The sequence below is a fragment of the Phallusia mammillata genome, chromosome 2, assembly GCF_965637545.1.
Source record: "Phallusia mammillata chromosome 2, kaPhaMamm4.hap1.1, whole genome shotgun sequence".
NCBI lineage: Eukaryota > Metazoa > Chordata > Ascidiacea > Phlebobranchia > Ascidiidae > Phallusia > Phallusia mammillata.
In genome coordinates, this window is record NC_137253.1 from 20,639,668 (window position 1) to 20,657,555 (window position 17,888).

The 17,888-nt window shown below is 34.9% G+C and overlaps 1 protein-coding gene across 1 annotated transcript; it reads right to left on the reverse strand.

The window, feature by feature from the left end:
- Positions 1-9: 9 nt before the first annotated feature.
- On the reverse strand, positions 10-15,788 carry LOC145212570 (serine/threonine-protein kinase SIK3-like). Its single transcript, XM_080080737.1, has 26 exons — positions 15,513-15,788; positions 15,073-15,189; positions 13,774-13,837; positions 13,515-13,676; positions 13,309-13,433; positions 12,031-12,154; positions 11,815-11,960; positions 11,475-11,558; positions 11,054-11,170; positions 10,240-10,470; positions 9,687-9,779; positions 9,310-9,413; positions 8,988-9,162; positions 7,900-8,106; positions 7,503-7,579; positions 7,074-7,244; positions 6,710-6,842; positions 5,881-5,988; positions 5,698-5,807; positions 5,483-5,612; positions 4,576-4,680; positions 3,969-4,052; positions 3,152-3,242; positions 2,115-2,921; positions 1,826-2,001; positions 10-1,521 (listed from the first exon to the last, which is right to left on the reverse strand). The coding sequence occupies exons 1-26, from the start codon at positions 15,660-15,662 to the stop codon at positions 1,417-1,419; spliced, it is 3,996 nt and encodes a 1,331-aa protein (XP_079936863.1). The 5' UTR covers positions 15,663-15,788; the 3' UTR covers positions 10-1,416.
- Between the last annotated feature and the right edge of the window lie 2,100 nt (positions 15,789-17,888).

The following is a 17,888-nucleotide window of genomic DNA, read 5'->3' on the forward strand; positions in this document are numbered from 1 at the left end:
GCAATCAAATATGTCAAACTTTAACTTTATTCTCAGTCAAGACAACATAGAGATAGTAGCACAGACGTACAATAGAAAAATGGAACAGCCTTGTAGTGATGATGCTACAACTGTTCGTTTTGCGGTAAGAAGTAAAAACTTGTAAAAGCATAAAACGTGTGCAAAGGGCTATATAGATAACATTGGCATGGTTTCAGACTGGGAAAAACCTATTTATCTTCACACAAATGCTGGGACTTTTATTAGATTTGGGTGAAAGTTGGCAAATGCACACATTTTTATGTGCCGGAGTGACGTCAGCAATACAAGGCAAGCGACTGTGCAGAACACTTCTTACGTATGATTAACAGTTCAGCAGTCCGCTTGCACAATGCAACAAGGATCGTGATTCTATTTCAACACTGACGAGTTGGTCACAAGCAAATGTATTGTGTTATTACAGAATAAGAAAAAAACTCACAATGATACAACACATGGCGATGATGGCATGAAATGGAAAAGCTTGACAAACTAAAAACCCATGTCAGGTGCATGTTTGCAAAAAGGCAAGCATTGTACTGTGTCAAACTTTAACACAGGAATAGACAGTTACATGAAAATACCCTTACCCATATAAAACAACATGATTAAATTTCTGTGTAATACTGTTTTTAAGCATTGGAACTTATAGACTATTACTGCAACTAGTACTTCATAAACAACATATGTTTTTTCTACTTTTTAAATATCAAACAGGGTTTATTTTAATTTTTTTTCATGTTCAGTTGTGACACCAAAAATTGTTATTGACTATTAACGTTTTTATTGACTATATTGACTATTTAATTTTTTTGTGAGAAATGGGATGTATTAACGTGTGTATATACAGCTGGCATCTTGTCAAGCTCTTGCACTTAATAAAATGGCAACTGTTTTACTTTATAAAATAAGTCATTTTAACCATGCTTAGCTACTGCAATAACGGTTGGTCTATTCCAGTTATTTTCTTTAATAATATATGTAGTAAACTTTATATCCCATATACAAAGCATTTTAGAGACAATTATCTATTAATAAATTCAAAGTTAACAGTATGATTGGAGACATATTGGTGCCCAAAACAGATTCAAGGTGCCTTTTTTAAAATCTTATCAAAGTTCATACAGTTTTGTGCAAATCACTGTAGACACCAATTTGTAGCCAAAAGCAGTCAGCTCAAAAAAGTGCTTTAAACATTTGTAAAGACAGTTATTTATGCTAATCCAAGTAATTCTTATAAAAACCCAAACACTGCCAAAGTATTTACGAAAAAAATGTGGTTTAAACACTCATGTAATAGCATGTTCTAGCCACTGTCTGTGCAGTGCAAGATGGGAACAAGGTAAAAAAAAATCTTGCAAAACAATACAAATGGTTCAGGCGCAAAAATGCAGTGACTCACAAAAATCCAGCAAGAAGTTCTTGGCATAGCTGGCGGTATTCAAACTGGTCTCCTGCAAGGCGTCTGATTTTTAAGCAATTTTCAGGCACTCCCTCAAGAACCTAAATGGCAAAAAGATTCATAGAAGATCCAACATGGCTAAGCTATACTATGCTGTTAAATATAGCTCAGCTATTATGCAGATAACAAGTGAAAAGCTATACAGAAGCATCTACGTTTTTTGATAGGCTACGATTTAGGATTCATGATCTCTATGCAGTTCAAAGCATAAATGACGAACCCATTAATCAGTTTCTTCTGCATTTGGTTACCTGTTTTGCCAACACAGTGTACAGTACAAAAAATATCCCTTTTCAACATAGGCAAATTAAGTTACATAAGGCAGCCATAGTTATGTATTTGTACCTCAACTTCTAAACACAAGTTTCTTGTTCTCAGTGCAAGCTTCCACTCAGATTCTTGTTCGTAATCAATTGATTTGCACCGATACTGAAGAGTTCTTTGCAGTTCACACATGATGTTGTCAGTTGGCATGGAAACATTGAGTTGCACACTTGAATTTGAGTGTTGAGTAGAAAACTCTACTCAAAATAGGTGTTGTTTAGGTTTTAAACTGTCTTTGTTACTACTGTAAATAGGTCACATTAATTGGCTTTCAAACAAAATGAATAAGCAAAACCAACAAATTTTATACCTGGAGTGATCTCAGTTGAACTTCTAGGTTGTGGTATGGGCAAAACTGTGGAAAGTTTACCAAGTGAGGAAGATGAGGTCATAGTAACTGTGGAGACAGTGGCACCAATGTCATCCATAGCAACAGGCAATGTACTATTTGCAACCTGTGTAATGCCTGGGCTTTGGTGCTTTGCAACAGGCGAATGGTATGGATTGCTGGAATTGGGTGAATGAGTGGAACGCACATATTCCTTCATGTAAGAGTTTGGTGGTGAGGGATTGCTCCCAAACACTGGATTTCCATTGTAAGGGTGGGACACAGCAATCCCACCAGGTGATAGTGGCCGTCGTGAATATGTTTCTGTCTCAGGACATGGTGAGGTTCTGAGATGACTGGCATCCTCTTCTCCAAGAGAAGGTAGGACGGAATGATTTGGCTTGTACCAGCTCCGCGTATTGTACTGAACTGGTATAGGGTAACTAAGACCAGGATTTCCCCCGAGTCGGCGTTGTAACACATGGTTGCCATAAAACCCAGCATCGCCGACAGAATTGTCAGATGACTCATTGTAGCCATAAACCTTCCCTTGTTGAACCCTTCCAACCTGGTAACCCATTTGGTTAAAGTGACTGCAAGTTGGCTCCTTATCAGATTCCATAGGGAAACAGGTCTGTTCCGACATTTCACTATCACCAGGTAATGATTCCACCATGTTTTTGTAGTTGTTGTTGTTGCTATTGCTGTCAGCTTCCGACATGTTAAACTTTTGATGGGCAACAGAGTTGGCAGTGAAACTACCTTGGTTGACTGGATGCATTGTTGGCACTGTAGAAAGGTATATATCACGTAAAAAAGGAAAAATGCACATGCTTATGCATAATATTACAAAATTCGAAAAAACCTCTTAATATTTAATTGTGCATACATTGCAAAATCTGAAGAGATTTATGAAAGCAGAAAAAGTAATATAGTTCAAAAGCAGAATAATGTTGCTTTATTTTTATACCTCAACAAAATACCATTATTAGCATGTGTAATACATGCTTATTGCTTACCAGTTGAGTAGGGATATGTGACATTGCTGATGTTGGGTTTTTGCGTGGAAGATTGTGGTTGGTCATCATGGCTAATAGGTCGAAATGCTTCCTAAAAACAAATTGCACTTGGTTTAACAGAGTTTTAGTGAAAATCACACTTCAAAATTGTGAACATATATATCTATCACATACAATGGTAACTCGATTTAAAAAAAACTGTTTATTCATACATGGCAACATGCATGCCAGTTTAAAACTTGCCCCTATAAACTGTCCGGACCATCAGGACTATCTTTTTCTCTGCTTATAAAATATTACAAAGAGAGCATTCATTTTGAACACCTGACACTTTTTCACAGTTTTTTATCTACTTGGTCACCAACCTGTGGTAAGGTATGATCTTCTACTGGTAGGGACTGAAATACAGTAGAAGAGTGTAAAAATTCTGAAACACCCTCTAATAAACTGGTTGCTGAACTGGCTGATGATATTACATATTCAGAGTCACCCTGAAAAGATTCAAATTCTTCCTCTGAAAAACTGTCACATATGGTAACATCCTTTGTATAATTTTCACTCGCTAAAATAGATTGAACACTAGGACTGCTACTAGTTCCATTGGGCAGTGCATCACTATTTGCCACATCTGTTTCATGTAGAAAGCTTGCCAACTCCTCAAGCAGGCAGGAATCAGAACTATCTGTTGTGCAGACATCACTCATTTCATCAAGTCTACCTGTTGCACAATCCTGTACAGTAGAAAGTATATCTGAAATGCATGCAAAATGGACACCATGCATTCCTTTAGTGACAACATTTAATCAGATATCTTTACCTGTATTTGAAATCCAACATTTGGATGGATGGACATACCAGAGGTAAGAAGGGGTGAGTGCCGCTGCTCGGGTGCATGTAAAATCTTAACAAAACAATAAATTATGGCTAAGTATGTAATGACTTTGTTGGCACACTGTGCTTGGACCAATTTTATTTGAGGTGATGTCCTACATAGTTTAGGTAAACAACATGGTTTCTGTTGCTGCCAATGATTGGAACTTGTGTAAATTTCCAATTTTTAAAATGCAAATGCGCTTAACCTCTTGTGTATATTGGTAAACTGTCAAGCTAAGTAAATCTTATTATTGCATAATATATTGACATGTGTTTTGATTAATTTTGAGCATTTGTAATTAAAAAGGTCCTAGAAAGGAGAAATGCATCTGGAGTTATGAAAGCCTTTAGCGATTAAGAAAAATATGATAGCAACGTCTTGAACCTTTCTTGCTGAATTTAGGACTGATTTCAGTTTTATTACAGCAAGATAAAAAAGGTACAAAAAATCAAAGGTAATATAAAAAAATTGAATAAAGTTTTCTACATTGAATACAAAGCATAAAATCACATTCTAAAATTCTGCTATTATACTTTTATTTTATGAGTACCTCATTTGGCATTTCTGATCCAATACCACGAGTTGAAACCTGTGGATGCTGCATCATTTGACAAGGCGTCGAATTATCACTGGACTGTCGAATCAATGCATGATGCTGGACAAAGCAGAAAAACACTCATGTTTGGTTTGCACATTATTTGAGTAATTGAGAATATCAAATCAAAACCTTAGAAAACACCAATAACAGAGATTTAATTTAGATAGCACCCACGAGAACACCGGAGGCATTTATATACTTTTATCACACTATGCTTGGAAAGCAACATATTGGTAAGTAAGGTTTATGATGGTTGAGTATACTTGCTTTCAAATGTATACTAAATTTACAAATCTAGGACACTATGCGCAACATAAAAAACAGCACAATAATAAAAAATATTTATCTTGACTAAAATATACTTATGTGATTGGGACCCTAGCTATGCAAACAAATGTCACAATGATGACCTACTAAAAATACCTGAGTTAGATATGTCAACAACTCAATATAGTAGGGCAAAGGTCAGGAATGCCTCCAATACATGTGAAGGTTGGATCCTTGGGTAAGTTTTCATGGCATGGCCAATGATTTATTAGTTTCTTTTTTAATATAGTACAGCATAATTGAACCTAACATATTACATATGCTTTAATTTTCTATAATGTGCAAATCAGTCTGCTTTTGTAAAATCTAATTTTTTCAACTAGAAAAAACCCACTTCACAACCAAAAGTAAGTCCACAGACTGCATTTAAGAGGTTGCGGGGTTTGGCTTAATAAAATGTTGCTATGTCTTTAACTATCACAAGTCATAATCATAAGCCATATCCACTTAACTGAAATACCTATAGAAGGAAAGTTATTTTATGCATGGTGCATGGACAACCTAACAGGTGAAAAACAATAAAATGACTCACTGGATTGGGAGCCATGTTGCTGGTTGGACTATAAAGTGGGCGTGAATTAGCTGCAGTAAATCCTGGTTGTGGACATTGTTGGACAAGGCTTTGTGGAGGAGGACTGCTTCTGCTCTGCTGCAAGTGTAATCTAAAAAAATGTATTTGCCAGTATTATGTTATATTGATATTCTGTATTTTGTTTGAAGTGTACAGAATGCAAATTAGGAATTTACCTCTGCAAATGAAGCAGCAAGGCCTGGTGATAAGCATCAGACGTCTGGTGAGTAATCGGGCTTGAGGGAATAGGAGGTGATGCTTGAGGAGAAATACCACTGTGTTTAAGCTGAAATGCACAAAACAACTTTGTTGACTGCAACAAGCACCGTTGTGGATCATTACAAGTTGAACTTGCTCACATGCAATTGCTGCAACATTCCTTGGATGTCCCGAGAATGTCGTTGTTGGAAAGACTGTGTTGTTTCGGGTTTGGTTTTCATAAACTGCTGTGTTAATTGCTGGTGCTCCTAAAATGTACACAATTTTGTGACTTACATTTATTATTTGCTGGTTAAGGTTATGAGAAATAGGCAATGTGGGTAACTAAAGAAGGCATATGGCAACCTTTAAACACCAATAAAATTCCAATGCCTTAGTTTAAACACTGCACATTTTAGATATTTTATGAGGCTGTAGATCGGTTTAGCAAACAAATACTTTTTTATTTTCTTGTGAAACAATGATGACCCAAACCAGCATTTTAATCATTTTAGTGCTTTGAGGCCATACCACTAAGACAGTTACCAATATTTTATCTGAACAAGCACTGCACAGCACGACATATTCACCAGCACATATTTGCTAACGAGTATATAGAAACTGTTTGTATGTGATCATGGTAATGCACAAACTCTTCAGTTATGGGGGTTTTATGGTAAATGAAACACATGACAAAATGAAATTAAGAGAAAAAAATAGTGGAATCAAAACAGCCAGTGTTTTTTTTAAGGTGTTTTTCTCCAGCGGTTTCCCAAAATTTCGTTTAAGCAATTATGGCTATTTTTTGGTATTTAAATGAAACACTTGCGGTCTCTTAAAACTACTTAGCGGTCACCCAAACCAAACCTTAAAAAAAACCCTGAAAACAGCTATTCTAAAAATGCAGGTCAATAAATGTTAAAAATTTATTTATATTCATGTGTTTTTGCTTGTCCCTCGTTGACACATCTAATCGATAAGACTTTATACCTGATGTACAGTGTCAAATTGTTTTGATGCTTCAAGTTGTGCTTTAAATGCTTGCAGACTAGCTGAGCCATCAGATGCACGTCTTCTATATGGATCAGATGCTTGGAACGATTGCTTCATCACAAGAGAATCACTAAACAAAACGATTTTTTGGTTTTTTGTTGTCACTAGTCATTTTATTTTTATTCCACAGTGGAAAGAATAGTGCAATACAGGGATAAAATACTTTCATTACTTTTGGGGACAGTTTTTGTTTTTTTAAATCTAATGCAAACATTTATTAATTATCTGGCCCATATTGTACTAAAACCTGTCACAAAACAATTAAGTCTTCTCACAAAACATTAACAACAAATTTTCATACGTTTCAGGAGGGAAAAGCAAGCCACGCCGGGATGGTCGAATTGGTTGCATTCTACTGTGGTTCATACTACTGTGAGTATTTCCACTGCTGCTCTGTGGATGTTCTTCCATGTCTGTTATATCCATTACTGGTATAGTATGACGGTGGGTGCCCCCTCTTGATGCCATGTACCTTTAAAAATGATTAAAGGTTAAGCAATAAAGCAATAATCAAAACTCTTAATTTAAACATTAAGCTCCAGATATCATCACAAAAAGGACAGTTGAAAAATGCAATTTGAAAAGCTTATTTTTTAATTGTAATTTTCTCCTTTTAACCAGGTAAGTTTGTTTTTCCAAACACAAAAACTTGCTATTTAAATGAAGAAAAGTATATGTACCATTACTTTATGTTTTTAACCATTATTCGCACATCATAAATCCACATTACCTTCGCACAGCTTCCACATCAGGTTCTCCATCTGATTCCTCATCTGTTTTTTCTTCACCAATTTCTCTTTGTTTTAGCTAAGAAAAAAACATGAAGTCAATGACCTTTAATGAAACGCAGTCAAAAGGGGATTTTAACTATAACTTCTTTCTTGGGGTTGTTTAAAAAGCAGTGCTGGGAGTATTTGCACACAAAATAAGCTTTATTGCTTCAATTGCTGCATCAAAATAAGTTCCATTGCTTCATGTTTCAAAAGTAAATGAGTTAAATGGCAAAAACTGATGAATAAGGTGTGGTTACAGTCATGCAGTAAACTCAGTGAACACTATTGGTGGGAAAACAAATGTCACTCTGCAGGCAGAAAGGTAAACAACTGTTGTGTACCACAAATATTTACCTCATCACTTTCTTGAAATACATTGGTTGTCATGCCAACAGGATCAGCCTGCCTGGCAAGTTGTGATTGGCCTTTGGCAGATTGCAATTTTTTTCTGTTTATTTCCTGCATGAAAAGATGTATATTTGCACCACCGTCTGATGCTCGACGTCCCATTGGGTCACGAGCAGCCAACTGTAACACTGGAGGTTTCAACAATCCTTGTTCCTGCAACGGTCCATTAAATGTGTTCAACATCAACACTGAACATAGACATGTATGAACATGTACAGAAAGTTGTCAAAAGGTGTTGTTTTTTATTACCACAAAGCTTTCTGTTGAACTCATTACAATAACTATACTGGTCAATATAACAAATTATCCAATGTTTCGAAAATAGATGTTTGCCATCAAAATAAAAAATTACAAGAAACCCATAATTTTTTTGACCTTAGAAATAGCAGAAATTACAATAAATAACAAAGCCTCAATTCACCGAATGTGAACAGCAGGACAATGTGGACAAACACTTTTATGATAACAGGTCAATCATTAAAGTTTCTCATGAATCTCATGCTTTTTTTTATTCAGCCGGTCTACCACATGGGGTGTTACATTATATATGACAGATACTAAACAAACTCAAGGCTCGTGAACATAAATTTCAGTTTGTGGATACATCAACTGATTGGTACAGACAAAACTCAACAAGCCAACCCCTTTCTGTGACCAACCTCCAAAATGCAAACAAACTCATAAGCAAACATTTATTTGTGTGTTAGGACAGCAACTGGTGATGGGAAACACTTTCATGCTTCCATAAAGTCGTGTTAAACATTTCTACATGTCTATCTCAGGTCCATCAAAGGACCTGTTGACAAGTACCCCAAGGTTTTTGACAGATGGCAATGGGAAGAGACCATTTTTAAAAGGGCAAACTATATGACGACATTAAGCATTGTTTCTTTAGTTCTGAAATTAAACTGTCCTTGTACCAGGAAGTATAATATGGCCACAAAAAGGTCTAAATGTGTTGAACTTATTTAATATATCTGCTTAAGTATACACTATCATACAAAAGGTGCAGCAACCACTATACAGTACTTCACCTTGTATTGCAGAGGCTGCATATTCATGAAAGGAGTGTTGGGAGTATTTAAAGGTAACATGTTGGTTGGTCGAACTTGAGGAAAATTTGTTGGCATTTGAAGAAGGCCAACTTTGCTGAGCTCATTCTTTCTGCTCTGGCTTCCAATAGTTTCATTGCTTACAGGAAGATCAGCTCTATAAACGACAAAAAATGTTAAAATATTCCTAATTCGCCATCTTAGGGAAAACTATGTAGATCCAGTCAATACCCTGTTGTATACCACAGACACAGAAGTTTTTTTTTAATGGAAGATTTTTGGAATTAACAAAATTGGAAATTACCTAGCATCTGATACACCAACAGTGTGCCTCCTCATGGAAAGATATCTGGCAAGTGCTTCTGGTGCTGGTTCATCCCCATCTGATTCATCTGACATTGCATCCTCCTGTAAACAATGAGTATTCATGTAGAGTGTACACTACATTAAAAGCAATGCAGTAGCTAACTGTCAAAAGTAGTTTTTAACTGTTGTTAACTTGCTATACGCACATACAAAAGGCAATTAATATAATGTTGACGCAGTCCTTTGTTCAAAACAAACAGTTTGTGCACTATGTAACAAAGCTAAATTGTTCTCTTAAAATCAAGCACAAGAAAACGAAAAATATTTTGACTTGGCGGTAATTTACTTAAAACCTAAAAAACACACAAAACTTACTGGGATGATCTGGTTGTTTTCATCAATTAACTGCAAGTGTGGAACATTAAGACGATTTCCTTGTCTCGAATCAACCCCAGTTTGTGTTGGAGGCTAAAAGTGTTTAAACATGCATTGACTCATTAAGAATGTCAGGTCAGTCAAAGCATAGAATACAACACATGTTTGACAATCTCTCCTGTGTTTTGTTTACAAGTTATGCAGAGAAATAATAAAAGCATTATCACCAGGTATTGTGTGTTGTTTAGGCCAGTAAACAGAAATAGAACCACAGCGAAAAGGTCAAGTAATCATCTCAACACTAGGTTTATTTTTCATTATCAATCAAAGATTGTGGGCTTTGCTGCATAACCATAAGAAAACCAATAACCTCTTTACCTATGTATTATCTACAGTAAATTCATTTAACGGAAACAAGTAACTTGGAAATGTGATCATTGCAAAAATAGAAAATGGTATCAGTGTTTTACACTTGTACATCATAAACTGCAATATGAAACTTATTTGTACTAGTTAAAAGGAGCAACAAACAAACATGAAATCAACTGTTTACCTCAGTGTGAAGAGTATCCATTGTAGAATCACATGGTACATGATTAACCATGCTGTTCGAAACCTTGGAATTTTCAATTGGGATTCTGATAGCCTCATGTGAAAGTGGACGGTTGCCAGGGAAAATTGTTGGATTGGTGGCAACCGGCTTGTGATGCATTGTGGGGTGGATGGGACCCATTTGACGATGTTGTCCAGAAGCATTAAATGGTATAGCTGTTGCATTGTTTCCCTGTTATAAATACAATAGTTTCAAATAAACACAGAAAAAAGCTGCATTCTGTTTTCAACAAGCAGATTAACTAGTTTAATGATGAACTAAACTGCCCCAAATAGACATAAAAATGAACATGCTTTATTATGTGGTCCCTCATATTATTAATGATGGCATGAGCATTTGCTAAAACATTTTAATAATAAAGCATGTCACTTTTTTAGTCTTTTCTTAACCAAATGCATATAACAAACCAGCGTTAGACAGAAAAAAGAAAAAAAAATACTAATAAAGCATGCCACGTTTTAAGTCTATTTGGGTCATTAAACTTATGAACAGATCTGTATATAGTGTTCCAAAGATTCAACTAAGATTTCTGGAAAAAATATACTCTCAATAAAACAATTGTAAAACAACACACGGTATAAAAAGGTGGATGTTTTACCAAATTATGCGAACTCCAAATCAAATGGTAAACATTCCATGGTGTACCATTAACAATATGTACAAGAACCAAGAGTAACATTACACTTGGAAAGAACATAAATAAAAATCCACATTGTTTGCATAGGTTGACTTGAATGACTACGGGAAGACTTACATCGGCAGAATACAGCCTTGATTGTGCCAAAGCTCGAGCTGATTTGTGCTTTCTCCATTTGTCAAGTTGAAGGTAGTAGATTGCACTGTAGTTGTCATATTCCTTATTTGTAATAGACTGCAACAAAGTGGAGTATATTTTTAGGTAGTTTGTGGGCAGTGGACTTTGTCATGCAGAAAGTTTATTTCCAAGGATAGTAAAAAAATCGTTAAAACAGATTGGATGTTGAAATTAATACTTAGATCTATGGAAATCTTTATGACAGTGACAACAATCTACTTGAGTGTTTAATAGGGAGTCAAGTGTCTATAGAGCTTATATTTAAATTTCGGGAAGCTAACTGCACCAAGACATTATATATGATACACATGTATCGCTCTTGACATGAAAATTAGAGCTTAACATTTGAATAAAATATTACTTTGACAATCTTTTCTCTGTCAATTCCAGCAGCAATCATTTCATTCAAGATTATTTCATTTAATGGCTCCTTTTCATTCAAAACCTACACAAAAAATTTGATGTATCGTTTTAAGTAAAATTGATGAAAAAAAGTACTTTTCAGCTTTCCCAAAAATATTTTTATTATTAAAGTTTTAAAAATAATACTTAAAATAATAAAATATTATTCTATTCAAAGTATTTTTGTTACATCAAAATATGTAGTTATCTTTATACCAAACATAAACACAAATAATGTTTGTTGGGTCTATGAAGTAAAAACAAAACATTGTCATTGACAAATCTTAGGAAAAACATACTTTGGTTTTTTGGCAATCTTCAACCAACTTCTCAAAGACCTCATCAGGTCCTGACATTTTCATCCACTTGTGTTGGCAAACTTGATTCATTGTGTATCGCTTTTCAGGGTTTACCAATAACATTTTTCTTACCAGCTGTTCACATTCTAAAAGGGAACAAAGGTATTAAACCACTAATGTTGTAAATTAGGCAAATGAAGGAGTGGATTGACTGACCGCTTGACATGTAAAATGGAATCTGGAATTTTCCACTCAAAACACGTTGCCTTAATGCTTGCAGAGTTGAATCATCGAAAGGTAAAGACCCACACACCAGAACATAGAGCACTACACCCAGGCTCTGCACAATTCAAGATGCAAAACATATTAGCCGGTCAAATAAAAATAGCAGTAATATTTTGTAAATGATATGTTGCCGATGTTTTTTCAGCACTAACCACTATTTTTTACAATGGTTGTTATGCCATTTTTAACCCTACTTTTATTGATAAATTACATAGATAGTAAAAAATTGTAAAGGCAAGAATGAACAACAAGGGCGTGGTAGCCTTAGCATGATGACAGGGCTGGCTAATTGGCATCAATAAATTGCTACCATGTACTCATAATAGCATGCTTACACAGACTTTAGAGACGCTAGAACATGATGGCAGCAATAAAAAGAGAGCATAGGCTTCATTGACACAGCACAGGACACAACTGCACTGACTTTTAGCCTCAAGCAAGTTGTTCTAGTTAGTAATTGTCTCTTCATTGCACTGTTGTGTCTGTGGTGGTTTCTACTAGTTTACTTTGTTAACCCATCCCAGTAAATTTTGATGTTTTTAGTTTTGAACAAATCTACATTTAAAATCCAAAATTTTTTAGCATGAAAAAAGTGTTACATATTTTTTTTGCATTATGAACAAAGATTCTTTATTACGAACTGAATGCAGTCCTTATTCATTGTACATTCATTTACATGACACATTTTGTGTTGGGATATGAAACCGCAAAAAAATCATTCAAAACATCAATCACAAAGTGACAAAAGAGAAAGCAAAATGAACGTTTCATTTTAAAGGTCAAATGTTTTTATTCTACAGTGTGTAATGACACCACGATTTGTACAAAACTGTACAAAATTGTCCTTTCGACAATCAAGATTAAATTGCCATCCCCAGGGAGATTGTGGTGGGGTTGAGGCTTACTCAACTAACGTCAGAATGACGCACAGGTAATTTTTTCAACAAAGCACAAATGGGCCGTGGAGAGCATGCTGCCTATCTGGTTTCAATTTGTTATGAGTTCTGAAACTATTTGATAGACAGCGATTGATGTTAAGATCAAAACAATATTATTCCCGCAGGTGATAGGCACAATGTTTTTGCTTTTTAATTTTTAAACAATTATCTTGTTATTAAATTGCAAAGGCAGCTATTTCCTCTCAAAATTAAATTGAAAAAAAATCAAATTACTGACTGTCTGGGAATTTCGTCAACCTGCTCAACTTACCCAAACATCAGCTTTTGGACCAACATATTCTTTTCCCTCAAACAACTCTGGTGCTGCATATGGTGGACTTCCACACCATGTTTTTAAAAGCTCACCATCTTTAAAATGATTTGCAAATCCAAAATCTACAAAAAATGTGTTTTTAAAGAAGTATTAGAAAATTGTAAAATATAAAGGTCTTTCATAGTCAACCACAGCAATTTTACCTGCAATTTTAATGTTTTTACCAGAATCCAACAAAAGGTTTTCAGCTTTTAGGTCTCTGTGCACAACATGTCGAGAATGACAATAGAAAACAGCAGCCACAATCTGTTTGAATTTAACCCTGGCCTCCCTTTCGGCCATCCGTCCGTGCGCAACCAAATGATCTGTTACCAAACATACAATATTTAAATGTACATCCTGTGGTTGAAACAATTTTGCCATCAGTTTCCACTTGTACTGCAATACAAACAATTTGCTCACCAAATATTTCACCACTGCTTGCATATTCTGTCACCAAGTACAGCATTCGTTCAGAGTGCATCACCTTTAAAATAGTGTCTCTATCAATGTCAAGGGCTAAACTGTCATGTGGCTTTTATGAAAAGTATGGATATAAAGCAGTGGTTCTCAAACTCGGTTTTCGGGGCCGCATGCGGCTCCCAACTACTTATTTTGCGGCTCAAACCAGACATCAGAAAACCACCAAACATTGCTATTTTAGCTTTCAAAGTCATACTGTTTAGTGATTTTCTCAAGGTTTCGTTTTTTTGCGGCTCCCTACACACTCAAAAAACTACCATTTGGCCCCGACAATAAAAAAGTTTGAGAACCACTGATATAAAGTGATATATACACAAGAGACAAGACTATTTACTACAGGAACTTAAAGTACAAAGTTATAAGTAAACAACACACAATATGTTTATAAAAATGTACGCATTTGTAGTGCTTTATATGAGACTTATGTCGTTTTATAACAGAAAAAAAAACGTGGCGGGCAGTGTTATTGCAGACTACTAACAAACACAAACAGCAAATTGCCCAATTCTCATATTCCCTCCAACAGTCATGTGGTGACAGCCAAAATAAACAAACTCGCTGTTGTAACTGTTATCTGGTACCAGCATATAAAACACGCTTGAGCAGAAGATGCCACTTAGAGTTTATATGAAAGACCAAAGAGTGGATAATTTGTGTCATTGCAAATAACCTAGATGAACATGTGTAGATACATTGGTGACAATTTAGAAACAGGGTAACCACAACTAACAAATTGATATGTTTTCCCAGTAAAGTATGCTAAACTTTGCAATACTTTGACAAGATGTAAATTATTTGAAGAATGGAAACTTGTTTCAGAGACCAAAAAATAACTGTCTGTTCACACCAGACACAAATCTTAGCCCAAATGTGACCAACACAATGATTCTAAATTTAGACTAACACAAAAGCACAGAGTGCCTTAAAATCTTGAAATACTACCCTAAGTTTTGTTGTAGCGGTTCTTTACAGGCTACCTGGAGGAGTGTCACTGTTAAGGACCACTTTAAATGTTCTTTGGGCTAAAGGTATTTAGCAAAAAAATGACAAATTATGTCTTTGGGTATCTCTATACTTCAAAGGACAGCAGCATTTTACAACAGTTATTTTGCTGCAAATCATGCGAGTGCCTATTATTCTTTTTTATAAAAATGCATCAAAACAAAACAAATTTGTGTTGATTTTAAAGAAACCAATGCTTATGTTACCACCCTGAAACCAAAAAAATATAAAATGTACCTGGTAGAGTCTTATAATGTGAGGATGTCTGAGCTCTTTCATAATCTCAATTTCTCTGTAAATTTTATTTAAATTTTCTGTGTCCAACTGCGTCTTGTCCACAATTTTGATTGCAACCTGCAAAATATTTACAGAATTGATGTTTCCATAGCAAAACTTTTATGTGCATGATTTAACAAAATAATACAACAATTTCACAGAAAAATCTTAGGTATTTCTAGATTAACCAATCATTGATTGCAAAGCAAAAAATCTTGCGTAATCTCATTTTAACTAAATGTGTAAAACAGCAGTAGCAAGAAAAACCTAATGTTTAGAAAACTCTAATAATGCACAAACATTGGCTGTGAAAATACCAAGGCATAATGGCACAACAACGAATATACTCCACTATGTTTCACAAATACAAATTGCTCATTTGTTGTTTAAAACATGTTTACCTTAGCACGGGTATATACATGGGTGGCAAGTTTTACAACAGCAAAGTTTCCTCTGCCAATAGTTCCTTCAATTTCATAGCATCCAACCCTATTGAAGCCATGACTCTTTTTTGTGCCTGGAAGTTGGGATCCCCCACTTGCAGACGCCATTACCGGCTGTTAACTGCAGCGTCAGGGAATTTCCATACAAACCATCAAAATATTTTCTACATTACAGACAAAAAATTCCACAATTCTGTAACTGAAACTTCAAGATACAACTTCAAAAATTAAGTTATGAAGAAAGGAAAAAGGAAGAAGATTATTCAAAAACAAACAACGGCCGGAAACAAGTACTGCAATGTTTCCCAAATAAAGTTGTTGGTTTACAAAACCTTGTAAGTGATGTTTGAAATTAAAGTTAGTTTGATACAACCTTTTTTAATTTGTGACTTTATTCTTTCTCGCAAGCTGTAAAGCCACATACATCCAAGACACACAAAAATTTGTCTTTGTAGTGATTTCAATACAAAAACAATCTACAAAATTTCATCAGAAAATACTTTAATCCTTAATGGTTCAACAAGCAACTCCTGTTTACTTATTGGTGATTTGTTTTTTAGGAAGTCCAATTGAGGTAACAGCTAAAACTGTTTATGTACATGCACACTGTTTTAAACAATAAATTTATTCGATAGGTACATGTATCACCAAACAAACTGCAATAGCCTTTATGAAAAATTTCATAAGTTTACTATTTTACCATTTTGCATACACTATACCCTATTGTATGTAAAAATAGACATGTTCACCACATTGTTTTACATTGTGGTCTCACATTTTCCAACCATTTTATGTCATACTGTTTCTGCATGCATGCCCAAGATGTAGAGTCAAACAACCTGAGTGAAACTGGAAAACAATCTCTATTGCTCCAAAACTAAAAAGGATATGATAGCCAAACATAACGATAACATCATAATGGTAAGACAAGATCTACAGACTGTCGAATTTTAACACAATGTGCAGAAATTAAAACAAAACTGACAGACTGGTTTGTTATTTAAAAAAGCATCTTGTACTTTAGTTTCAGATTCACAACAACTTTTTATGGTGGCAAATAATGTTTTAGAAGGCAATTGAGGAAAAGTATGTGTCATTTCAAGTATGTGAAAAACCTGACTAACATTGTTCTGAATTTATTAAATTTAACGTTTTTAAGTGAAAATATTAACTTGAAACAGACGAATATACAATATGTAACACTCAGTGGCATTTTGGTTAACATTGACAATTGACGTTATAAAGTAAACAATGCAACAAAATTCAATATAAAATGCATGGCGAAAAACAAGACGACCATGAAATCATTAAACACAATTAAGGTTGTATCTTTCTTTAACAAACTACATAATGGACCGAATGGTGACCTTTTTTCTATTTAGCTAAGGAATAACAGTTTTGGTTTGCAATACGCTATCTAAACTTGTATACAATTACTATAGTAATACCTAATGCTTGGTTTTTATATTGGCACAAACTAGTAGAATAAACTATTACAAATCTAAAACAAATCGATTCGCTAACGCGAGTACGTACGATGGTCTGCTACGATATTATTATTTTTTTACTATACACTTCTTGTGACTCAATCGTATCGTTGAACTTGAAACAATTCAAACGTTAGTTATTAATTATCCTGCCATAACCGCCGTGCTTAAATCTATAAACTTTCATCACCAGATCACAGTCCCACTCGCTTGGCACTGGCAGCGTTTGCTTTGACAGACAGAGACAGTCTTTCATAAAAGACGGGAGACAAACAATAAAACCTCCTCCTTCAGAAACTGTTTTGGACGCCTATCCCTTTATGCATACTGGCCTTCACGTATAACTTGTTTACAAACAAAAAATTATGCGCTGTATTTTATGTTTGTTGGGATAGTTTAAAAACTAAATTGTTTCCAAGTTTAGCCGGCGAAAAAAATACTCCGTGCTTGTTTCTGCGACTTCAATGTACTATGCCTGTTAGCATTCATGTGGAACATTCTTATGACGTCAACAAAATGTCAAGATGTTGATGATGGACCATAAATTAGTCATGTCGTATGTACTAGTTGCCACAGCATTTAGAAAGACATGAGCTGAAAAAATATTGCCTTCTTGCATATAGGCATTAAACGGTTGTGTAATGGAGTAAGTTTTTTGAGCCTGAAGATTTTACCGTTTGGCGAAAAACGAGTTTCCTTTAGATATGTTCATTTTTTTTTCATTTTTTAAACTTTATTTTCAACTAAAAATTTTAAAACAAACATCAGGTAGGTGCAGTGGCCTATGTCACGCCTACGCATAGGCTATGTGTTTGCTGCTCAAGCTCAACATAACCCATATATATGG